The sequence below is a fragment of the Phaethon aethereus genome (genome assembly GCF_964289735.1).
Source record: "Phaethon aethereus genome assembly, chromosome: 3".
Classification (NCBI taxonomy): Eukaryota; Metazoa; Chordata; class Aves; order Phaethontiformes; family Phaethontidae; genus Phaethon; species Phaethon aethereus.
This window is the reverse complement of record NC_138576.1, coordinates 36,267,637-36,293,713: the sequence shown is the minus strand read 5'-3', so window position 1 is coordinate 36,293,713 and position 26,077 is coordinate 36,267,637. Positions and strand designations below refer to the sequence as shown.

Here is a 26,077-nt window from a genome sequence, read left to right as displayed (position 1 = left end):
CGGCAGAAGCCTGTCAAGTTCAGTGTCAGTAACTGGGAAATTCCTGGATCTCTATAGTGCCTACCCACTAAATGTGCCTTGCTGGTTAGTTCTCTAGATGGCAGAAGGATATTTTCTGCTTCAGCTCTTTCTGCGGACTAATGATTTATGTATTTTTCTTTTGTTTTCCTCTTGGCACCTTCCCGATAAAATCTGTTGCCTAATTGCTTTTGGAATTCTCTTTCCTCCAGCCTAATTATGATATATGATGCATTTATGACTTTATTCAAACAAATTACCCCTCCCCTATTTCCAGAGATAGAAAAACCTGAACTTTAGAAACAATGATACACATATGAGATGAGGACTATTCATATTTGCCTTTACTTAGACAAGGAAAAAAATTGGTATTTTTGCTGGAGTAATTAGATGTGACCTAGAGCATGTAGTTGTGAAGGTATAGCTGCTTGCAATTACGAACCACTAACTTAGTGTAATCCCACCTATTTTGTCAGACAACCTGCAGTGATTGTGAGACTCTTTTGCTTGCCTGCTTTTTATAGTGTATTTTAAATGTATTTTCTCTCAGGACATGTAAATGAATTATCAGATGTTGAAACATCATGGCTAGACAGACGTGTCAGGTTTCAGTTGTGTGTTACACACACTTCTGTATAATCTATTTCAGACCTTCAAGAAATGAAGAATAGCACATTCGTAGGCAGAACCCCTCAAAAAAAGTTTTATTACAGTTTCCAAACTGCCTTGAGACCACTAAAACACAGCTAACTAAGTGCTTCAACAGTTATGAAAAAGGAGCCGAATAAAATCCCCAGCTGAAAGAGACATTTAGTTGATCCAAGGCAGGAATGACCTCTGAATTAGCTATCATCACACTTGGCGGTGAAGTCATGGAGCTCCCTCCTGGCTCCTGCCCGTGCGGAGGCACAGATCTTCACCGCACTTCCCTGATCAAATTAACCCCAACTAGGTTAAAGCCGCGTGTGCTTACTGTGATTGGAAAGGGTTCAGCAACAAAAGGCACATTATTGTGAGACAAGACTCTCCAGTTAGTCATGCTGATCTGTCATCATCTTGGACAGCTTTCAAGTCTAGAGGTTTCAACCTGGTCCCATGGGCAGGGGCTGGGGGATAAAGGAACAAAGTGAAATCCACGGTTCATCTTTTTTATGTTTCATGAATACACCCACGCAATCCTCTAATCCACGCATATCATTTCCTTCTCCTTTCTCCCTTTCCCCCCCACCCCATCACTGCAGATTCATTCATGTTGTTGTGATCTGAAAGGGCAGAAATGAAGACAGCGCTGTGCTCGGCAGTCGCTGCTCTGTGTGCAGCCGCCCTCCTCTCCTCCATCGAGGCTGAAGGTAACCTTCCCCTCTCTGCCCTCTTGCCCCCCCGTGCCCTGCTGACCAGCAAACCTCCCAAAAAGCCTTGAGCTACCGGCTCTCTCCCTCTCCGTTTTTGAGTGTAATTACTTCGCCTTCTCTCTTTCTCTCCTTCAGAGAAACGCCTCTCCTTCCTTGCCCAGCTCCTTCTGTGCTCTATTTCTCCCGGCTAGTCAGCCGGACCGTAGCTTCCTCTCTCTGTCTCTCTGGTGTGCTGTCCACACCGCCCCGCAGATGGGACACGGGCCAGCCGGCGTGGCCGCCCGGGCGCAGCGCCCCGAGGAGCCCGCTGCTGCCGCCGGCGGGCAGCCCGGCACGGCCGGGGCCTGTGGCGCTGCCCCGCTGACGGACCGAGAATGGCTGGGCCCTGTGCTGTAGAGTCCTGTTTGGTTATGTTGAGAGAGGAAATGAAAAACCCACCACCCAACAACCCGCAGCTTTGAAATAAAGTGCTCCAACAGAGTCTGGCTCTCTGCGCCTGTGTGTTTTGTCTGGGCCGGACCCCTCGCCTCCACCCCGCCGGCCTGCCGGTGCACCGGCCTCCTCTGCTCGGCGGGGCGACCCCCGGCTGAGTCCTGGGGTGGCCAGACCCTCCCTCGGGGATGCTTCGGCCTCCATGGCGGGTCTGACCTGGGGGACACCATGTTGCTGCCACCATGACATATGTCCTGGGCACCACTGAAGGGTGGCTGGTCCTGGGGTGGGCCTCGCTGTGGTGGCCAGAGCCCCAAGGCTCTGTGGTGCTGTCACCCCCAAAGAGGCCTTTCTCACCCTCCTCCTCCTCCTCCTTATAGGGCCCCGGCCCAGTCTCTCTGGAGGTTGAGGTCCCTGTCAGCCTGTGGCAGTGTCCTGCCTCCAGCTGCAGGGATGAAGACCCAGGGAGACCCATCAGGGCTGCCACGCTCGCCACAACGGGGTTCAAAATGGCCTGGCGCTGGCACATTTGCCTCCCTGGCAGATTAACACCAAGCGTGGGGGCAACCTCTCCATCACCTTCTGTGTGAGCTGCACGGCTTTGGTCACAGTAATGGTATTTCTGCCAGCAGCGGCTGCCAGGGGAAATGCTGAACGTCCTGCACTGAAATGACTTGATCTGACCTCTGGGACCTGGCTCCATTGTAGGTGAACCGAACCGCTGGGTATGCATTCCCCCAGATTTACTGGAAAAAAACAGAAGTCAGCATCTGATAATTCAGGTTTTTTTCCCTTCCTTCTCTTTCTGTATTGAGCTGAAACAAATTCTCGATCGTGGCCGGCCATAGGCTCCTGTGTCTGGGACCTGGTCACCTTGGCTGACGGCTGCTAAAAGCACGGTGTGTCAGAGACGCCTCTGGGCCGTTTGCCCCTCCAGCAGCGGTGCTTGCTTGGGGTTTGCAGATGTAAAAGTACACTGGCTTTCTGGAAAAAGATGACATTTCTGCCAGTAGTGCAACATCTGGTCACCCTAGGAGAGAATCAGCCTGCTGCCTCCCTCTTGCGCGGGGTTGTTGTTGGCTGAGGAACCGAAAAAGGTCATTTGAAGTCATTTCAGAGTTGCATTTGAAATGCAGGACCGCCGTGCCAGAGAAAGCAGAGAAAGTGTACAGTTTTGATGGAGGAAGGGAGTGGATGTATTTGTGCGTTCTTCCCGTCTTAGGAGGGAGCTCATTTGGAGCTGGAGTCATGTTGCTGTTGTCCTGCACCACTGATTACATGTATGGAGTAGCTTATTTCAAAATATAAGGTGTTTTATTTAGCTATAGTGTGGACTAAACCAGTCATAGCTTGAGCACTGTTAATGAAAGTATTTGGAGAAGCACACAATTATTTTATAACAGCGAAACTAAGTGCGTTGCCAGATAAGCTGGCCAAGCTTGTTTAGATTTCGTGTTGAAGGATGCGCCATTGCGAAGCAAAAAAGTGGGCAAAGCCTGAGTTGTAGAGTGCTCCTGGACAGGACTTACATTACTCTGCATTCAGAACTGTGTATTAAATAAAACACTTAGTTTACAGTGGTCAGGTTTCTATGAGAAACTTCTCTTAGCTCCAGAGTTTTGAAGCAAGAGCAGAAACATGTCTTGAGAAGGAAGTGCAGTGAGAAATAGCAGTGCTGAGAATGGAGTGAGAAGCAGTGGTGCTGAAAATGGAAATTGAAAGCTAGGAGTACCTTAGGAATTGCTCTCGTGGGAACTGCTTTCGTAGAGCTCTTTGCAGTGTGTTTTTTGTTTGCACTATACTGGTCATCCTTCTGCACTGTTTTGGTTTTGTGCTTCAATTTTGCATCATCTGGTAAATTGCATGTTTGATCTTATTTACTTTAGTTCTGGTATCATTACAACTTAAATCCTGTCTACTGAACTGACTTTCTCCTGTGGACAATTGTCCTTTCATCTATTTTTCCAACTTTCAGATGACATTGTGGTAAAGATCTACCTCACCAGTCAGTCCTGTCTCTTTTTTTTTTGTTTTTGTTTTGTTCCTTTGGCTGTCCCGGCAGTGTTCACAAGAGGTGGGGTTTGAATTTTCTTTCCCTGAGGTGTGGGTAGACACTTGGGGGGATGAAAAAGTGAAAGGAGGATAAAGGGAGGGGGCCATTTGATGTGGTAAAGATTATTGATATGGGGTGGGAAGATGGAGAGAAAGCAGACGGAAGGAAAAGCTTAGTTCTACTTTTCTGCCTTCCTTCAGCTTTCATTTTTCACTCTCACTGGGGAGCAGATCTGGTGTTTATCCAATACTGCTGTTCATAAATTCCTAAATTTTCCAGGGTGAAACTGGTTCTTCATCAGCATCACAGCTGCTCTGCGAGTCCTTCGTGAGAGCCGTGCTCTGTTGCTGTTGGCAGGGCAGTGAGCTGCAGTAATGGTGTTAGAGCTTTTCTACAGAGACACAGCAGCACAGGGGTTTCTAGCTGGATGATCACTGTACAGGGGGTAAAACCAACATATAGTCTAAATGCATTCATGACATTTCACTGGGGAAGTTGTTTGTTTACCCTGGACAAGGAGGCAAATCTCTTTTCATGCTCAACATTTTTGCTCTTTTCTTTTACAGTGAAATTCTTGTTTTATTTTGGAATCCTTCTGATGTGTCTCTCTCTCTCTTAGCTTAAACTTCTTGTGAGTGGTGCTATATTTTATGCTAGCTTTAAGTTGTTTCTTGCCTTTTTAGTCCAGTGCTACAATACTCTAGTGCGTTCCCGGTGTGTCCTTGTGTCAAGATTTCTTTCTGTCACAGCAATTTTTCCATCTGTGATAACAAAGATCCAGGGGGAAATCTATCTCCTTTTGCTAGATAAAATTTTATTTCATTATTTTAGTCATATTTAAGACAAGTAGATTAGTATGTGAATAACCTGTTAGTTATAACCTCAAGGTAATGCTGTGATGATGTCATGGCTTGTGTAGTATGGTGTGTTTCCTAATACAGAGAGATTTTCAAAGGCCCAGGGAAGGAATGAGAAAATCATTGGTCCTGTGTGACCTCACTGAGCATGTGAAGGTGCTGATTTTTCAATGTTTCAGGAACTGGTTCAGACCTAGAAAAGTCTGTTTTCTAGGGAAGGAGGGCATCATTGAGCCAAGTGTGCGACCTTTGTGTAGTGCAGAATAAGGTTTGTCTGGTGAAAAATCTGCCTCCAGGACATGCAATACAGTAAGTGACAAAATATTGCAGCACAGCAGTTATAGAGAAAGATAATAAAGCTTGTGTTGAATACGTTAATTTTCATTGACTGAATGGTTTAGAGATGATCCAGGATAGCTGAAACTTTTAAAGATAACCACCTGTTCAGCTTTGGAGCTGGTTGGTGGGGTATTACCTCTTGACATCTGATTTCTACCTTTTGAGAAACTAGCTGTTGATTTCCAAGTTCCTAAAGAGAGAACCGTGTAGACTGATGTGTGAAATTGAAATTTGTATATACATCAAGGTGACTATAATTCCCTGTTTTTCCTACTGCTAATTAGAAACAAAGTGTATGTGTGTCTGTATGTATACACAAACACACATATATATATGCACAAACACGTGTAAAATTTGGTTAATATTCATGCGTGCAGTGTGTGTATATATATGCAATTACCTTTAGTTGCATACATCTTTATATGTATAGGTATATATATTTAAATGATTTTTTTCAAAATACACTTATGAGCTACATATCCTGTATTTTGAAGATATTTCATATACTTGTATAAAATAAAAAAAAATGCAAACATACAGGTGGCAATATTTCTGTGTTGTGATTGGCAACGTATATCTAACAAGGCTGAGAAGCTGCACTTTACTACATTGCTAGGCTGTAGCTCGTTCTTTCTCCCATTCACATTGGCAATACTGACTTCAGAGGAACTTGACTGGGGTCATGATCTAGTTAGTTGTATCAAATCCATGCCATGTATGAAGAAAACAGTAAATGAGGAGTTTTGGCCACTTCCAGCCTCTCAGTGAGGCCTGTATGTTATTTTAACATGGGCTAACATGTTATTTGATATGCCAATTATAGTGAGTCTTTTCCAGTGATAGAATAACAGGTTTTGTTTCACAAAAGTATTGTGGATGGCAGCTGCTTCCAAGTTATATCACTTTTAAGTCTGGTTCCAGATTTAAATTGCTTGATCATCTGATTGTATTTTACTTCTGTCTTAAGAAATTCATTGGGATCCTCTAGCAGTCACATTGTGTTATCTGTAAAAAGCTGTAGACTTTTGTGTATTAGTTTTGTATTACACGTTAAGTAATACAAGTTATTATAGGACATACATAGCATGAGAAAGATGCCTTGCTTTATATTTTTTGTTTCAGAAAATATACTGTTGTTATACATGTATATAACACAAGGATTAGCAATAATTAAGTGTATTATGTCAGATTTTTAAAAATTTTATTTTGTGGTGCATTAGATACGATATCTGATTGAGAAATTTGTCATATATCGTAGTTCTAAGAGTGGTGGAAATTAACACTGTGTAAACATTATTGTCATACAGCAAGGTTTTTTTTTTACTATGCTGGAAACCTGTAGGGGACATTTCTGTGCATCAACAGTGGAATCACTGTATTAAGGCAACACTATAATACCGTCAGATGTTATGATCATGATCCTGTACCTCGACAAGTCAGTGAGAGGTTTGGCATGGATTTTGATGGACACAGGATCAGACTGATCAGCAGTGTCACTATACTGTAAGCATATGTGCAACTTCACTTACACAAGTAGCCCGACATCAAGACTGCTTACTTGAGTAAAGCTGTGCTCACACGTAAGCCTTTGTAGAGTGTAGTTTTAAGGGTTGTCCCTGTAATGGGACAAACTCCCCTCATAATCAGGGGCATTTTGTTCCTAGAAGTCTGGTCTGATTCCATATTGCAGATGTATTATTTCTGCACTGGTGAACTCCCTTCTGGAAGAAGAATCTTTAATAAGGTGGAGTAACAGGTGCCCTGTTTGATAATTGCAATGAGGTTTTTATCATCTAAACATTTTGCTGTACTTCAGATTGACTTACTGCTCTCAGTCAAATGACCATGGTTTGGTCTTCACCTAGCAGCCAGTTTCACGTGGGTGAAATCTGACTCATGTGAAGGTCTGTGGATGTTTTGGAGGTTCTGTTTGAGCATCAAAAGCTCACGGGCCTTCTAGAAGACATTTTGACAACTTCGGATCCACACTGGCTTTTTTTCACTCAGACGAGGTTGCTTTTTGGATTTCAGTGGGAGAAGTATTCAGTGCTTGAGTTTGGTAAGCCAGCCATAGGTTGAGAATGAATGGATTTAGAGTGCAGCAATGAAGACTGGGCTTAGGTATCAGGAATGACTTCACGATGATAAAGGGAGTGAGGCATTGGAGTCGTTTCTGTGGGAAGCTGGCAGTCTTGCCAACAGTGGAGGTCTTTAAGAATGATCTAAGCAAGCATGTCAGGAATGACATGGGGTGGCTGATCATGTCTTGGCCGTGGGATGGACAAGGGGACTTTCTGAGGTCCCCTACAATGCTGTTGTTCTAAAAGGCTCTGGACACCTGGATGAAAGGATACGTCACTTATGTATCGATGTATTATTCTTGTTACCTGCCAAGATCTACATCTGAGTTTTCATAAAATGGATTAAAACCCTTTAAAATGCTAAAGACTTTTCCTCACAGTCAGTTTTTTCAGTTTATCTGGAATCCGGTCATTTGGATATCAACAAGTTGGGCTGCTGCTGTCCTTCAGCAGTTAAAGCCTAAAGTCTCTGCTGCAACATGCCAATTTACTTGCAAGGTTGGTGGTGCTATTTTTTCCATGTACTGAATTTTTTTTTTTTAAAAGCATGCTCAGGTCAGTTGTCTCTGCCTTTGCATTAAATTTGTCCTGAGCCATTGCTACTGAAACAATATTTTATAATGATATTCTTGTCACCTAAGTGTATTTTACTATTAACACATGTTGCATGATTTTGATACTAAATAACTACCGTGCTGTCTCTAGCATTGTGATACTTATAAACTGAATGATGAATAAACTGTGCATGCAGGTTAATGGTCTAATCTCACTGCCTGTGTATGGACAATAGGAAAAATAACATTTACTTCAATACTAGCGTATCTATTGTATCAGTATTACAAAGCCATATTATCCTATAGTTGGAAATGACAGTAAATTACAAGGAAAAAAAAATGCCTACACAATTGGTTGCCAGCTTTTTTTGAGCTCAATATTACTTATTGCAGTTGGACAGTGTCTTTTCATAAGTACACGTTCTAGCATTTATTTCTTCATCTGCTCTTTAAATTATGTTCAAAACCAAAACAAAAGCTGACATATGATGGAGATCTTCCATGAAACAGGGAAGATCTGTCTATTAAATATGCCTGCCAAACGATCTCACAAGTGGTTAAGGAAAGTATGGCTGAATCTAATCTTACTTCATAGACCTGTTTAAACAATAATATATAATACACCTACCATGCACTGACAGTGAGTCAGTAAAATACTGCATGAATAAGCATGACAATTTTACAAAGAGAATATCATTATAAAATATTTATGAAACGTCTTTGTGTAATGAACCTTGTACATGGAGGCTTTTGTCCATCGTGGGAAGCTAAAAAAATAATAATCAACATTTCATTTACATATGCATGATGCTGCAAAATAGCGTATGTAAACTATTTCTTTTCTGTACTGTTCAATTACTCCTGTCATCAGCTCCTACAAGTTTTATTTGCAGTCATTTGTTCAGATCACTGGTGCCTTCTTTGCTGTTTTCTATAAATTCTGTAAAATAAATGTCCATAAATATACTTTGATGTTGTCTTTTCATAATTAACCATTGTGTTGTTTGGAACCATACTGGCATTTTATGTTAAAATGCCACTACTAGTATGGGTACACCTGCTGCAAAGGGAACATGAAAACAATAGTTTACACCTTTGAAATTGTACAGCAATCTGGTGTAAACAGGTAGAATCTTACTTTTGTGAACTTTTGCATCAGCTCAAATATTTCAGCAAATTGCAACCATTACTAACCCCATTTATTGTCCCCTTAGTTCCTGAGTCCTTTGCAGCCATATGCAAGGTACGTCACCTTAGTGGTGTCTAGGAACAAAGGGATGGAGCTCTGTATTTAAAAAAAAAAAAGACAATCCATATATCATTATTACTGATATACATTTTACATGTATATTTGTATCTAGACCCCAACAGAAATTGTTTTACTGAACATTAAATGCCCCATCTTTTCCTGTATTCTTTAAAATACTTCTTTTCTCTGCCAAGTTTCTAGATTCAGTGAAATTGATAAGAAATATGACTATGCAGAGACTATATTAAAAAGTTGATCAATTCTTTGATATCTAATTAAGAGTGCTGTGTTCTCAGTGTCCTAAATGATCTCATGATATTGTAAGCAGGTTGTGATTTGGCATGCTTGTACGGATTGCACCCAGCATGTACAAAAATTTCCTTTAATTGTTATGTGAAATGTTTGCATATGTGGTGATTATCTGTGAACTCATTGTACATGTATCCAAATGTGTTTTCTATTGTGCTTGATTTTGCTGGCCATTCTTGAATGTCTTGGCAACTCAAGAAACATATGTTCTGTGCTGTCCTCTGTAATGCGTATACTCTTTGATGTTTTGTCATATTTTGTCAGCTTTTATTTTACTCTTTTTCCAACAACATATCTTTATATTTGTTGGAAACAAATTTATGCAAAGACAATTTTAGTAAGCTTTGCTCAACATTATTTTATTTATTCATTTGCCAAAGCTTGTTCAAACTTTTAAACATCCACCTGGTATAAATCTTTTGCAGTTAATCCACCGTCAGACTTGAATTTTACAATTATAGATGAACATAATGTTCAAATGTCATGGAAAAGGCCACCAGATGCAATAGTGGGTTACAGGATAACTGTGGTTCCAACAAATGGTGAGTTCTGTAAAAATTTGTTATGTCATTACATTTTTGGAAAGCCTGGGTTTATTTTCACTTATATCTAACTTAGGTATGAGAGTAGCTATTAATATCTTTCCGAAGTTTGTGATCAAGACTGGGTAACAGCAAAAGGCATGCAGGAAGGAGCAGTGATTGTTCCAAGTTAGAGTTTTTCTTACCATAGTGTTCACTTTTTGGGGACTGAAAGTAAGAAGTTTCAGATGCCTTTCCTTTGCAAGGAACAAAAAGAAGGTAGAATCAACACTCTGCTCGTCCTTTTACCTGAAAGTTAGGGAATTGTATTGTATTTTATTCAAGTACTTCTCCCAGGGGAAATATTGCATGTGTCAGGTAATGATGCAGTGATGTCATATAACTTCCTGATAATGGCTGTGTAAGACACCCATTATTCTATTTCAATTTGAGAAATAATCAGTGTAAAAGTGATATTAAATCAGAACTGGACTGTGATTTGTTAGACGATAGTACATATTTGTATGTGCATTTTAAGATTCAAATTTCCTGGAATTTATTAAACACTTCGGTAATTTTGTTCACTATTGAAAACAAGTTAGTTTGAAGTTTCGTGTTTCAAAATTCATATTTCAGGAAAAAAGAAAGTCTATCGTTCTAAAATGATCATTGGATTTTAGATTGGTTATTCTCTGTTGCATTTTTTTTAAAAATGATCAACTTGTCATTGATATTACTGTATTTAAAGGCTGCGTTAACTGTTTTATATATTTATTGCAGATGGGCCTACTAAAGAATTTACTCTTTCACCTAGCACTACCCAAACTGTCTTATCAGATCTTATACCTGATATAGAGTATGTTGTATCAATAGCTTCATATGATGAAAGAGAGGAGAGTCTACCTGTTTTTGGCCAACTGACAAGTAAGTAATTGTAATACAATTAGAAAACCACATAAGATAACTGAGTGGTCATTCACAAAACTTGGCTTTGTTCCAGTTCCTCAACAAAATTGCTGCATACCTAAACTCTGATCAGATGTAGATGTCTGAACAGCCTTTTTCCATTAAGCATAATTCCCAGTAGAAGCAGAGATAATTTGCAAGAGATAAGTGGAGACTAACATGGATATATTGTGCCTGAGAACCTCTATAGAATTCTTTGCAGGGGGCCACTAGTTCTTTTGAACTAAACCTACTTACTATAAACTGCACCTGCTGAAGTCAAGACTCTCACTGGCGTCATTAACATATGAATCTGATCAGCATCTTATGTGTGTGTGAAAAAATAAAAGCTAATTACCTTCATCAAACAATAAAATGTCACGCAAAATATGTATATGCATAACAAAATATGGAACATATTTTTATAATTTATATTCACTAATTAAATAAACCATAAAATCAATTTAATTAAATATGAATGTTAAGCACAGCAGACTATCTTCTATGACACATTTTGTTGCATGTTTCGGGCTTCCCAGACAACCACGGGAAAATGACTATGATGAGTTCCCCTATGTATTACAGAGGGGTAATATCGGTATTTTGTCCAGGGATGTTGCAGTTAGTTTTCAGGAAATTACTGTACAAGATGTACTAATACAGAGGATTCTTAATAATTTCCATTTTCCGTATTTTGTGTTGCCCTGAATGCTATGTTGTCAAATCTGTAAGTACAGGTGACACATTCATAACTTGCATTTATGTTTTCATGTTCTGAGCCTTGTCAGATTTGTGTCTCTAATTCCCTACATGTTTTTCTTTGATGTTTACAAATTTAACCTGATTTCATCCTTTAATTCTCTCTATGTTGTTCTTTGTGCAGTTCAGACAGGTGGTCCAGGGATACCAGAGGAAAAGAAGATTGAGGCTCAATTACAAAGTAAGATGTTTTGTCTTTCAACTTATCTGACATTTTAGAGATGAGTGAGGTCTAGCTCTAGGGCCCCATAAAGTTAAACTGTGTTACATAGCAGTGAAGTTAACTTTTAAAATTAAGAGTTAGGAAAACTTTGGAAGGGACTGGGATGGAAGGAATTTATAGCTGCATTGAAAGAATAAGGTGCAAAGTTGGTACTGAAACTAGGAATTTCATGCAACTAACCCAAGCAAGTCCACGAGTGTCTTAGTCCTATTAACAAATGACATTGTGCTGCAGATAAAAGGCATTGCAGAAGAACCTGTGCAGCTATTATGGGGAGATAAAGATGCAAAGCAGAAGTGGTAACAAAATGAAATGCTCCTGTAACATCAAACTGTTGCAAAAAGTTTTGTAGGTGAGTTTTCACCTGCTGTGGCAAAACAGATCTTGTAGAACAGTGTGACAGGTGTCTCAAAACTGAGTATTTAGGTGACAGTTCCCTTTTGGTAATGGCAGCAAGAAGGCTTGTATGGGTGTTCACTTATGTGAATAATGCTTCCCCAAGTAAGATATTCCAGATAAGAATATAAATCTGTTAAATATCTGTTTGTTTTGGCTTTTACCTACTATGTTTCTGCTGGACATTTCTCACTGATTTGTAAGAATGCTATTGCTCATTTGCTAACAGTTTTTTTTGTGTGTGTGTTCCAGGATGCTCCATAAGTGCAATGACAGATTTAGTTTTCCTGGTAGATGGCTCATGGAGCGTAGGGAGAAATAACTTCGGATATATTCTGGATTTCATGGTTGCCCTTGTATCAGCTTTTGACATTGGGGAAGAAAAGACGAGAGTTGGAGTTGTTCAGTACAGTTCAGATACAAGAACAGAGTTCAATTTAAATCAGTATTTCAGAAGAAGTGATCTTATTGATGCGATTAAAAGGATACCTTACAAAGGTGGCAACACAATGACAGGTACAGATTTCCCACATACATGTTTATTCAGCTTTTCATTTTATAATTAAAATGTGCTTTAAATCCTGGTTCATTGAAGCCTAATAAAACAAAACTTGTGGTATTTTTAGGTGAGGCTATTGATTACCTAGTTCAAAACACCTTCACCGAGTCTGCTGGAGCAAGAAAAGGCTTTCCCAAAGTAGCAATTGTCATTACGGATGGAAAAGCTCAGGATGAAGTTGAAATTCCCGCAAGAGAGCTTCGCAACATAGGAGTTGAAGTTTTTTCTTTGGGTACGTTGAGTTTTTCTAATGATTGAGGGATTAGCATTCCTAAAGAAGTTATATGTTTTGCAGATTTTGTGTTTCAAGAATTTCGCTATACCACTCTTTCCATGTGTATGCCTTGAAAAAGGTCATTTGTGCCCTCCAGAGTGGAACATACCAGTTGTGTTAATTCAATAGTAATTCTGTATCTCCTACATGGAGAGGAGATTAAGATGACTGACAAGTGTAGTTTCAACATTGACCTTATGGAAGATACCGCATTATTTTCTCAGGTTGAAAATGGGATATGTCACCTCATTGCATTAATCATTATTTTGTGGTTTGATTACTGGTGATGACAGAAGACAGAATTGAATTAAACTCAGCTTTACCCCAGGATGTTCTGATACTTTATGAATACATTCACAGGTGCCTGTATTTTATGACAGCTTAAGTCAGTCCTGTCTATTGCAACTTCTAGGAATCAAAGCAGCAGATGCAAAGGAACTCAAGCTAATTGCATCTCAGCCTTCACTGAAGCATGTGTTCAATGTGGCTAATTTTGATGGAATTGTGGATATACAGAATGAAATTATCTTGCAAGTGTGCTCCGGTGTTGATGAACAGCTAGGTGAACTAGTTAGCGGAGAAGAAGGTGAGATACTTTATAAAAATATATTTATTGACTTCAGTTTATTCTGATGCATATTTAAGGGTCTATCCCTACTTCCTTTGCTTTATTTCTGGAGTTTGATCTGTTGCCTCATTTAGCAAGTGTGGAAAACAGGTCTCAGCTTTATGTATTTAAATGCAGGAGAACAAAACTTGTGACGCAGTAGATTTGGAATAGCTCCATTGTTCCGCTGTTTCAAGGGCAACACACTGATGTGCAGTTATCACAGTCTCATACAGTCAATTTGGACAGAGGCATCATTTCTATGGAAAAATGTACTAAAGGGAAAAAACTGGCTTGGTGAATGGGCAGAATATGTAATAGGTTAAGAACCAAGGAATGAAAACTGGAGAATGCTGAGAAAACACAGATGTCAACCTGTATCATTGCTTTCTGGCCCTGTAAGATTCTAAGTGATTAGTTATTCTTTGACCAAAATGGCAGCAGAGGTGACTCCATTGTCATCATGCTCTGCTCAGGTCTGCATTTGTTCACACTCTGTACTGTGTTTCTGTGGGTGTAGCTTTCACTTCTGGTTGAAACAGTATTAAAGCAAGGCAACATCTCTCCTGGAAATTCTACTACACTCTGAGGACCACAAATGCATTGTTAGTACTTCTACCCTCTCACTGATGCCTCATTTGGGCTGTCCTGTAATTCACTTGTGTTTGTTTATGCTAAAAAAAAGAAGTGATTTTTAGTAAAGGTTAAGCAAAAATGACTATATTTAATCCAGAAATAAAAATGTGGAAGAAAAACTGTTTATAATTAAAATTTTGGGTTTACTTTTGATTTCTTTCAGTGGTGGAGCCTCCTTCAAATCTGGTGGCCACTCAGATCTCCTCAAAATCTGTTAGGATCACTTGGGACCCATCCACAAGCCAAATAACTGGCTATCGGCTCCAGTTCATTCCAATGATAGCTGGTGGAAAACAACATGTACTGAGTGTGGGCCCTCAGACTACTGCTCTGAATGTTAAAGATCTTTCTCCAGACACAGAATATCAAATTAATGTTTATGCAATGAAAGGACTGACCCCCAGTGAGCCAATAACGATAATGGAAAAAACACAACAAGTAAAAGTTCAAGTGGGTAAGTTAGAAGCTACTATGTTATTTTCACGCTGTAGCTTTTGTTGTTTAAACCTCTCATGTTTGTTTTAATATCATTATTTATGAGAAACTTAGAATGGTTTATTTTCCTTATAAGCGACTGGGTATGATACATGAACTGCAGATGCAATTGTAATGCTGTAGCTATCGGATATCTGTTTATAGTGGTGATTCTTTTTCTTTACAGAGTGCTCACGTGGTGTGGATGTAAAAGCTGATGTTGTGTTTTTAGTGGATGGTTCCTACAGCATTGGTATCGCCAATTTTGTTAAAGTAAGAGCCTTTTTGGAAGTGTTAGTTAAAAGCTTTGAGATATCGCCTCGAAAAGTACAGATAAGTCTTGTCCAGTACAGCAGAGATCCCCATATGGAGTTTTCTTTGAACAGATACAACAGAGTGGAGGACATAATTCAGGCTATTAACACCTTCCCCTACAGAGGTGGATCTACCAACACAGGCAAAGCGATGACATATGTGAGGGAGAAAGTATTTGTTACCAGCAAAGGATCAAGACCAAATGTGCCAAGAGTCATGATCCTTATTACTGATGGAAAATCATCAGATGCTTTTAAAGAACCTGCAATAAAGCTGAGGGATGCAGATGTAGAAATATTTGCAGTTGGTGTGAAGGATGCAGTTCGTACAGAATTAGAAGCAATTGCGTCACCTCCTGCTGAAACCCATGTTTACACAGTGGAAGATTTTGATGCTTTTCAAAGAATATCATTTGAACTTACACAGTCTGTCTGCCTACGGATTGAGCAGGAACTGGCTGCTATAAGGAAAAAATGTAAGTAACTGCTATTACTTAGAGAAATGTAAAAAATGCAATGAAAAAAGATCAGAACCAATGTTTTGTGCTTGTAGTTACCTAAAGAATTGATATTGAGGATAATTTTAATAACTGGGGATTTGCTTCTCATTTTCAAACAAAATGAAAAGCAACAGGGGAAATTAGTGGAGAAACAGAGATGAAAAAATTATTGGAGAATTTTTTTTTTCCCCTCCTAGGTACCTAGAAAGTTATTAAAGTGTGTGTCTATTGGGAATGACCTTAGTGGATGTGCTCTGCCTTTACACTCAGTGTCTTGAGTAAAACAGTTATTTAGTAGGGCCATTCTTTAGCTGTCCAAAATGAGGCAGTTAGTCTAAGCTTGTCTTTTAGAATTTCAAAGGCAATGGAGCAAAGCTGATACCTCCAGAGGGTGATTTGATTAATTTTTAGGGTAAAATGAATGTCCCTCTGAAATGAGCTTAGACAAGTCAATTTGAGACAGCAGGTGCTAGGTGATATTAATCTCAATTTAACTGTGAAGATTGAAATGAAGCAGCACATGAAATTTTTCACATGCATCCAAATCTGGTGAGCTTGGATAATGTATAATATTTAAAAGATTTCTAAATGACCAACTTTTGGTCAGCTAAAGCCACTTATGATTAGTTGCACCCTCAGTGTCCCTACCTGTGTTTAGTACAACACTAACATTGAATAGTCCCCAGTATTGAAAACCCCACTCTCTTTAAAAATAAGCCTTTTGTTTCAGGATAGCTTTGAGGAACAAACCAGCAAAGCAGTCTTTGTTTTAGAGGGCTCAAGCAGTCTTAACATCCTCACTGTTAGGCTGACTAGGCCAACCAAAACAAGCCCAGGATGTCAGGTTTGTGTTTGTGCCTCATGTCAAGTTCTTTGTTTCCCCTTTGACTACATTCCTGAAAAAATACTGGGGTTTATTTTGTCCTATTTCTAATCTAGATCTGCAAAAACCCAAGGATTCTTGGTTCCCATTGAGGGCATAATGTTGTTGCTGTTCATGGAACATATGAAAGAGGGAACCCAATTAGATTACAAAATTTTAACTTAAGTTTTCATAACTACATTCATTTAGATGGAATGTTCTCATTTGATCTAGAAACCACTGAGTTGGTGCTTCTACTCATTATCATATGATTTGAGACAATCTGGATATGATCTTCATGAAATTTGATAGCTACAAGCAAGTACAGAAAACAAATACTGTTGCATGTGCAACAAAACACCTGTTCATTTATAATAAATCAGGTTATTGAGGGACACTTTTCATTTATTTTAGAGATTTTGTGTAAAAAAATATTCCAGTAAGTATGCCTCATCAGTGCATTTTTATTTCCATACAGCTTACATACCTGCAAAGGATATGGTGTTTTCTGATGTAACATCTGACAGTTTCAAAGTGAGCTGGTCTCCAGCTGGATCTGAGGTTTTGTCCTACCTCATTAAATATAAAGTAGCGGTCGGTGGAGATGAATTCATTGTTTCAGTACCAGCTTCAAGTACTAGCTCAGTTCTTACCAACTTGCTCCCTGAAACTACTTACGCAGTCAGTGTGATTTCTGAATATGAAGATGGTGATGGCCCTCCCTTGGATGGAGAGGAAACCACCTTAGAAGGTAGGTTTCCCATTATTCTCAGACACAAGAGCGCCATATGTTCAAATAAGAATTTGCTTGATTGAGAGAATGGGTATATGTCTCAGCTAAGGCTGAGAAGCTGTACTGGTATGCAGGATCAGAGTAAACATTATTGTCTCTCAATGCATTTATTAAAGAGATAAAATTCCAACAATAGGCCAACAGTAAATTGTTAAGAATGGATTTTATTTTCTTTGAAAGTTGGATGGATGCTGTGTTTCTCTGCAGTGGCCTATTTTCGAATGGAGTGTTGTCAATAATAAATTCATTGGCATGTATTAATATTAACATACACCTAAGTTGGACTAAATGATCATTGTAGGTCCCTGCTGACTGAACTATTCTATTTAATAATTATGACTGATGCTGGAATGCACGTTGATTTTAACACATTTTAAGTCAAGCATGTACCTATGTAATTTGCTGTGTCTGTATCTAACTTACATTAATAGAAATTCTGGTTTATTTACCATAGGCTTAAAGGGGGCTGAGTTTTTGTCAGCTGTTTCTAATCAGAACTTCATGGGTCTGATCCAAAAACTCTTACTGATTCAGAACTTCCATTGACGTCAGTGTGAGTTTCTGTGATCAATGGCTGTAAATTTAAGCATGGCAGCTGTACTTTTTCTTAATAGTGCTGCCACAATACATTTCCACTGATTTAAAGGAGAAGGATGACAGTAAATTTGATTTTCCATTCCAGTAGTTGGATACTCAGTCTAGTCTAAATCATGCTTTTAAAAATATTGATCCACTCTTTTTCATGATTCCATGCTGTCATTTGTGACCTTTGGTGATGTAAATAGTTCCAAGGGAGCAAAAGGAACAGCATGGAAATTTGTTAATTGCTCTTTCCTCTCAGGACTGATAGAAATACACATTTATAAAACAGCTTAGTTTGGATGTTAAGTTTGGAAGGTACAGGTTTCACTGCTGGTGTGCATATTTCCATGACTGTACTGGTCAGAATGCTTTGGGCATACGTAACTTTCCCTTAGGAAAACAGACAAACTCTTGGCTGATAGAATATGTAGCTTGTGAGCCTAAGGGACAGGAGAAGGAAGAGCTTTAATAAAAATAATCAGTGTTCCCATGTTGTAAATGATACTACGTTAAAGAATTGTCAGCATCTTGATCTGATGAAATCCCAATGTGCCTGAGATGGCAGAGTTCTTCTGCAATCATGTAAACATCAGCAGCTCTCCATGCAGATCTAGCTACCAATTTGGGTCAGACAGCTTGTTTAGTAACTAACTTTGGTTTCAGGTTTTTAAAGAACTTGAAATTGAGCATTCTGTTTCTGATTAGTACAAATGAAGTTGGTTTCTTTAAAACCAGGATTATTAATTGCTCCACTCTTAACAGGTCTGTAATTTAACACTGAAGAACAATGCTTTTGGCATATAATGTTCCAGTTGAATTACACTTTAGACAGTAAACAATTAAAAAAACCCAACTTCTTTTGCCTAAGTGACAGTGCTCCTTACTGCTAGGCAACTTGCAGTACAGTAGGTCTTAATGTATGTTGGAAGAGTCAAGTCCTTTGGTGGGCCCACTGAGTTCGTATGAAATGACCTGCGCTGCTGTGTCTTTTGTCAAGAGGCAGGCTAGGTTAAAAGATTTGCCGTAGTTTTTCCTTAATTTCTGGGATAACAAGCTCTTTCTTGTCTTTGAGTTTGAGACTTAATTCATAAGACTTTTTTAAAGATTAGATGCAACTCATATTGCAATGAATATATTTTTTGTTGTGAAAATTTAACTTAAAGAAATAGAATTGTTTTGGTGGTTTGTCCATGTCATCTCCCCCCCCCCCATCCCCCCCTCCTTGCATTTATCTTGGTTGTTTCGTTAAAATAGGAGAGCTGCCTGTGTGTGGTCAGGTGTATCTGACAGCTGTCTGTACATGGAGGTGGTGCAGAAGCAAATGGCAACAGCAAAGAAACTATATGATTTGTTGTGTTAAGAAATTTCCCCACTATGCCCAAATGTCCCTCACAACAGTTCAGTTCTTCTGTTACTGCTAAAAACAGTCAGACTGTCTTAAGTTTCAGAAGCAGTTTTGTAAAATGGGATTAATGTACTCTCGAGGACAACGTTATTGCACTGCTCATTGTAACTCTGGCCCTAAATTTTCAGAAATGACTAATGGTTTTTGTACCTTAAAACAATGAGAGGGCAATATAAGCTGATGTTTTGGTAAACTGAATGAGCTAACAGAATGGTTGGAACGGTTTCACTTCAGATACTCTTGATTAAAAGCAAATATTTACAAATTATGTATGTATATTTTTTGTAGTTAAAGGCACTCCTCGAAACTTAAGGATAACGGATGAAACTACTGATAGCTTTGTAGTTGGCTGGAATCCAGCTCCAGGAAATGTCCTACGGTACAGGCTTGTATACAGACCACTTACTGGAGGAGAAAGGAGACAAGTGACGGTCTCAGCAAATGAAAGATCAACTACTCTGCAGAACTTGATCCAAGATACAAGATATGAAGTGTCTGTTATTCCTGAGTATCAGTCTGGGCCTGGGAATTCACTGAATGGATATGCAAAAACAGATGAAGGTACATTATTAACGCTGTGAATGTAGTAAGCTAGAGAAGAACTCCTTGCATGCTGACGTATTCATACTGCAAAGAGAATAACCCATATTGGCAATATGTATTATCCCAGGTGAATAGGGAGTTATAAAATTACTCAAGCATGGTTGAGAGGTAATTTAAGACAATATAATTTATCAAAATTGTAATATTTCATTTTAAAATGTGGCCTATTGAACCTGCAACACCTAATATGGCAAAGTAACTTAGGTGAAGAATCTACCTGTATGTTTAATTAATTGTCCTCATGATTCTTCATATTGTCAATAATATAAATTATATTTTTTTTCAGCAAATTCAGACCCTGTTTGTACTTTGTTCTGAATGGCTAGCAAGGAATGAATGAAACATTTAATTTACTAAAGTTATCACTGCAGCCTTAACTTGTATGAAAATGTATGATCCTTCAACAGGTATCATGCCTTATTAAAGAAAATCTGAAGAATACAGAGAGAGTACAAATGTCCTGATTACTGGTGAAACTTCACTGATATTTTAAATATTAGAAACCAGAAAACCTATCATCAAAAAGAACTCTAGGAAACCATAATGTGTTAATTTCATGTTTCACTGGTGGTCTTTGACTTGATTCTGCAGACAGTGACTTCAACATGGATCTTGGCATGAGTTGGTTTTGATAGAAAAAAATACGAACAAAAAGACTTTATTGGACATTTTTGCCTAAGGAGGGTGGGCATGGAATTGTGCATTCCTGATTACTGTAAAGTTATACTGTAGCAGTGTTAGTTCAGGCTATTCAGGAATTATTTTTTCAGCAGTAATTCTTAAGTTGTGGTAGCCTAAAAAATAAACCGAGAAATGAAGCTTGCTTCAACTTGTTTTCAACATCTTTTGACATGTGCAGTCCGAGGAAATCCAAGAAATTTGAGAGTTTCTGATGCTACAACATCGACAATGAAGCTGTCTTGGGGTGCTGCTCCTGGCAAAGTGCAACAGTACTTTATAACATACACTCCAGTTGCAGGAGGTGAAACTAAGGAAGTGACTGTGAAAGGTGATACTACCTCTAAAGTGCTGAAAGGCTTAGACCAAGCCACTAGGTATGCATTGACTGTGTCTGCCTTGTATGCCTCTGGAGCAGGAGAGGCCCTTTCTGGAGAGGGAGAAACACTTGAAGGTAATTATTTATGGTCTCTGTACGGTCATTAGTTTATTTGACGTTTAAGGTGTTTTAAAGTGTGCTGTCTTCCTGAGTTTTCTGTAGAAGTAAATATGTGAATGAAAAATAGGCATAAAGACATTCTTCTACTTTACAGGGATTTTGCAAACCTACTGTCTATCAGACAAAACAGTGGGGTCAAATATCACTGGTTGTGGCGGGGACTCTGGGTCTCTTGGAAAAGATATTACCAGAAGTACCGACCAAAACTGACTGTACTTCAACACCAGCCTCAGAGAAATATTTTGTGTTGTAACTCTCAACTTCCAAGCAGTTTTAGTAGCAAATTGTTCTTAATGTAACAGGTTTGTTTAATTTGAAAATTTGCAGGGTATCTACTCTACTGAGACTGAAAGACGTTCAGGGACCTTTTTTGCATTAGAGAAGCAACATCTAGTCTAGGCATAGCAATAACGAACCATATCCTGCTTTTAACTAATAGGAGTAAGAACCTGGAGCGGAGCATTAACAAAATGCTGGCAAAAGCCTAAGTCAGAGCCAAAGACATTCTTATAAGGAGGGGAGGCTGCTCTCACTCTGCCTTCGTGCAGAGAATTTCTCAGACTTGCTCTCTGCGAGCATTCTCTGTGTCATCTGTTAATTGTCAGAGGATAGGGCAAGCTGCCTGCCAGGCCATGAAAGGAAGTGTGACCGTGCTCTGTGCTGGCCAGGTATGTATTGCTGAAGTCTGGCACTGCAGCTGTGTAGGCACGGCACTTGAATACCTCTTGCAGATGAATTATGTGGAATTAAAACTTGTCCATTGACACTAATGGAGTTATAGTAGGGATATACTTGGCTCTCATTTTCTCCATGAGTTTAACTTTTTGTTTATGACATAGGAAACAAACCAGAAAACTTATTTTAAATAGGAAACTGTTAAAAAAAAAAAAGGTTCTAATGATTCACCAATGCTTGGAATTAATCCTACTAAAATTTAGGCACTTATCTGAACACTGCAGTTTGCAGCATGGACTCTCTAGAATTATTCTGTGAATCGTGAAGAAAGGCAGATACTTCCAGAAGCAGGTAGTCCATCTGAGATCTCATTTTTCCTTCAAAGGAACATTTGTCTGTCCACTGACTATAGAAGGAGCAACTGAGAGCTAGGCACCAACTCTCTGCCTGCCCCACTACCTAAGTCTCAGACAACAATTCAATCCACCTACTTTCTCTAATGGCACTGCCTCAATGTATCACGCACCTTGCAATTCATGCTGAAAGTTCCCGAACTTCCTCGCTTTCATTACCAATGCAAGATCCAAAATGCTCCTTCTGTAGGAGAAAAGAACCTGTCTCCTGCCCAGAACACTGCTGAGATCCAGGTAAAGGAGAACAGGTAGCTGGATTCTGCCCAAATCCTCCAAGAAAAGCCAGAGGTGATCAGGACTTAGTGAACTTCCCTGTTGTTGGTGGTGCTGCCACTTTGTTTTGTATGGTATTCTACTAGGTTGAACATTTTTTGGGGGGGAAGAGGGAGTGTGGAGATGTAGGTCTTAGTCTGGGGGAGTTTCAGTTTGCATCTCCACACCCCAGCAGATTCACAAGGCTGTAGTGTATGCTGGGCAGGAGCCTCCTTTTCTCTTTCTGTTGAACCTGAGCCACTGCACATCCAGGAATGCAAATTTCACTCTCAGAACAAGAGCGGACTGGTTCCCAAGTGGACAGAGGAGCCTGACACCCCTGCTTTTTTCTCTGTGCTGTCAGTGGAGAGAGGAACACCTTGGTCTTCTTTTGCAAATCTTGGGAGGCCTCTGTCTCTCTGTTAAATGGACCGAATTGCCCACTTCTTTATGGAGGTGCCTCAAATTTTAGTGAAGGTTGACGAAGTTAACTGTTTACATTTGGTGGAAAGGTTTTCATTGAGTATGTAGTAAACCCTTTATTAACATGGAGCTCTGGAGAGATCAAGAGTCTTTCAAATTTGTAATAAGCTTAGTTTTTTACTCTATCATAAAACTTGAGCAATAGAAAACTCTTATAAGACATTGCCTAGAATTTCAGTTAAAACACATTCTAAAGAGAGAGAGCAGTGAATCAAATACAGCAGAATTGAAAAGAGAATCGTCAGAAAACCAGAATTCAGTCTCAGGTAGAGACTGTCTTGTCCTTTCAGTGCTCCCCCCCTACAGGAGGGCTCTGATTCTGACTTGGACTTTCTGCAGTGATAAATTGTCATAACTCACAAAGAAGAGTTAAAGAATTTAAAAGGATAGTTGACTATAGCTCAGGAATGGATTTATATGCAACCCGATGGAGTTTAAAATGGATGTTGCACTTAAAAGGACACAGAAGCATTCCTATAAGAGGTTTTACTTTAAGCAACTTGTTTAAAACTTTGTGTCGAAAATTCTGTGATAGATTTTGTCTTGTGATAAATATGAATAAATGAGCTTCCTGTCACTTAACTGAATTCCTTTTTATTCAGTTCCTCAGCTGTGAGAAAACCAAATTAAAAATTACTTTTATCAGTTTGACAGGCATAGCTTTGTGACTCAAACACATATCCTTTGAAGATTCAGCTGGATTTGAAAATCCTATCAGGGTGTACTCCAGAAAAAAATACTTCTAGCATTAAAGCTGTCTATTAAATTTCTCTTGGTTAGATAAAATGTTAGTAAGAGCATATACAGATGTTGGTCATTACTGGCTGATCAAAGATAAAGAATAGAATAAAAATTTCTGTTTGCATGACAGCAGAGGCCTAAATCATGGTGTTTCCTCATGGAACATCCATTGTGTATTTCAGTAATCAGCATATCTGCAGTTTCATGAGGTAATAAAAATACTTGAATTAGGCCAAAACTCTTGGGACATGGTCCATAGATATTTTAAAAGACTCTCTGACTATTGGTATAAAAAGTTCTCAGAATATCTGTTGAAGTACATATAAGACAATATTTCACTGTATGGTACTGTCTTACTTCACTGAAGGATAAAAAGACAAAAGCTTTGAGGAAAAACAGACAATTATTGAAAAGGGTTGCAGTTTTGGAGCTGAAAGGTAACATTCAAACTTCAAAGCTTAGTATAGAAGTTTACTCAAAAAAAGAAGTCATGCTGCCTGTGAAGCTACAATAAACATGGTTGGACTCAGCTGAGAAGCTGCACAGGATGGTGAAGTGAATACTGGACTAACAGCTGAAATAACTTGTCTGACTGAGGCTGGGAATGGGACAGATCTTAACTCCTGGAAAAATAAACTTATCAACAGTAATGTCAAAAAAGTTGTGAAAGGAAGCATGAAAAACTGTTTAGTATTTCAATTAGTTTTTCCGTGAGCCATAGTGTCTGAGAAGCAAAACAGTGCGGTGTGTGTTTTTCATTGCCGACAGCACTGAAGTACTGAGCACCTAAGTATTTTCCTGCATCAGGAATCCCAGTGGGGCTTACTTGATGTCTTCACCATATCAACTCTCACCAAACTTATTCAGTGTGTGATGCCATAGTTGTTGGCCACTTCAGTTCATAATCATTTCAAGAGCTAGGCTTGAGATTGCCTTTCAAACTGGGACAGTTCTTAGTTTATGGTATTGACACATAGTCTAAGAGAAATCAGTTTGGGTGCAGTGAATATTTCAGCACTAAAAGGAAGGTGGGAAAAAAGGAGCTGGATACAGTAGCTTCTCCAGCTATTCTATAGTCAAGTGGCAGGAAATGAAAAATCCAAGCTCTCAGATGTTTATGGAATTTTACTGAGTCACTAAATGGTCCCCTGTGACCAAATGTGTAAACAAACATTCTTACTGCCTTCTGTAATGATTTATTTTGTTCTGTATATAGTAGCAGAACTCATATGGGCAGTCACTGTATCTCAGTTGCAAGGGTAGCCTTCAGTAGAGAGAGAAAAACGGATAGGTTTTTAAGACTGCTCTAACATAGTTTGCAAGAACATGTCTGCCCAGGCGTTCACTGAAGATCCTTCAGTTAAGTATGTTATGTCCAAAGTATTTTGGAGCATTTATAAATTGCTCTTGGAAGTTCCTCCTCTTCCTCTGCTTTGCTCTGCACGGCAGTTTTTCAGTGTTTTGAAGTGGCTTGTTTGTTTCAAGATACTTGTGAAAATCAATCCACCTAAACCCAGCAAGCATTCTGTGTACTTGATATCATTTACCAGCTGGGTAATCTCTGCTTTTCCTTTTGTTTTTCTTTTTTGCTAAGTATATGCCTGCCCTTATTGTTTCTCTGCATAAAACAGAGAGGGCAAGTATTCCCCCAAGTAACTGTAGATAATCTCTTCTATAAACTGTTTGCATAGCTATCTGGTCCAGCCCAAAGATAACATACCAGAGGATCAGAATTTTATGAACTCTTCACAGACAACATGGTATAGAGAGTTTAGCAAATGAGTAATCAGAAAATGACACATTTCTGAGAGTGCTGTTCCATAACATACAGGTAATTGTTATTCAGAGAGAATGAGTTTATTTTTCTTTTGTGTTTGTGGAGCAGGAAAAGAGAAAAAATGGTTTTGCCTCTTTTTTGAAGGAGTATGCTTTCCTTCTTCAGTAGTCCAGATTTTAGGAAATTTATAGTGCTCTGAATCTTTTATACATCCTCTTTCAGTCACTGGATGATTTTTGTCTGCAGTTATGAAGTATCATCCGGAGGTGAAAGTTCTGGAGCTTTATATTTCATACTGCATTAAACATAACTGTACGTGCAAAATATGTGCTGTAGAAAACTCTTCACTTTTATCCTCTCACTTTCAAAAGTGCATGGTGATCCATCACTAGGCAATTTTGGTTGGAGCCCTTCTATAAAGGTGCCATGGAAAAATTTTCCTCAGACATATTTTGTTGGCTGTGATTCCCCTCAGCTCACACAAAGTCCTTGAAACTGCTAAAGTAAATTAAATCAGTGCAGGCTGCCATTTGCCGTGTGGTGGAACAAGGCTTGTGACAACTGGGGGAACTAAACAAATTAGTACTGATGGTTATATTTGATGATGCATAATACAGATTGAAGAACAAGCAAGAAACACCCACAGGAATGGCTTAGAGGCAAGTCTCCCTCTTATCCCCAAACACCTCAAACAAATCATCTGGTTTTCAATATTTTGGGCAATCATATGATCTTACCCAAGTCATCATACACCAGAATTAAAATATAATGATAAATATGGTGAGGGCGGTGAGTGTAAATGCAACAGAGAGAGCAAGCAGTTTGCGAGAGCTACTGTTTTTCTAATCTTTTTTTTTAATAA

General features: G+C 39.0%; 1 protein-coding gene across 1 annotated transcript in view; it reads left to right on the top strand.

Moving 5' to 3' along the window:
* Positions 1 to 1,294: 1,294 nt before the first annotated feature.
* COL12A1 (collagen type XII alpha 1 chain) overlaps positions 1,295 to 26,077 on the top strand; it is a gene marked incomplete at its 5' end in the record, with an annotated part of 104,175 nt that continues 79,392 nt past the window's right edge. Inside the window, 12 exons of the mRNA XM_081998047.1 lie at positions 1,295 to 1,367; positions 9,670 to 9,786; positions 10,546 to 10,689; positions 11,594 to 11,650; positions 12,341 to 12,604; positions 12,715 to 12,879; positions 13,334 to 13,507; positions 14,328 to 14,618; positions 14,826 to 15,428; positions 16,793 to 17,065; positions 19,383 to 19,655; positions 20,557 to 20,829. Coding sequence (XP_081854173.1) covers positions 1,295 to 1,367; positions 9,670 to 9,786; positions 10,546 to 10,689; positions 11,594 to 11,650; positions 12,341 to 12,604; positions 12,715 to 12,879; positions 13,334 to 13,507; positions 14,328 to 14,618; positions 14,826 to 15,428; positions 16,793 to 17,065; positions 19,383 to 19,655; positions 20,557 to 20,829 — 2,707 coding nt within the window. The remainder of the gene's footprint in view (positions 1,368 to 9,669; positions 9,787 to 10,545; positions 10,690 to 11,593; positions 11,651 to 12,340; positions 12,605 to 12,714; positions 12,880 to 13,333; positions 13,508 to 14,327; positions 14,619 to 14,825; positions 15,429 to 16,792; positions 17,066 to 19,382; positions 19,656 to 20,556; positions 20,830 to 26,077) is intronic.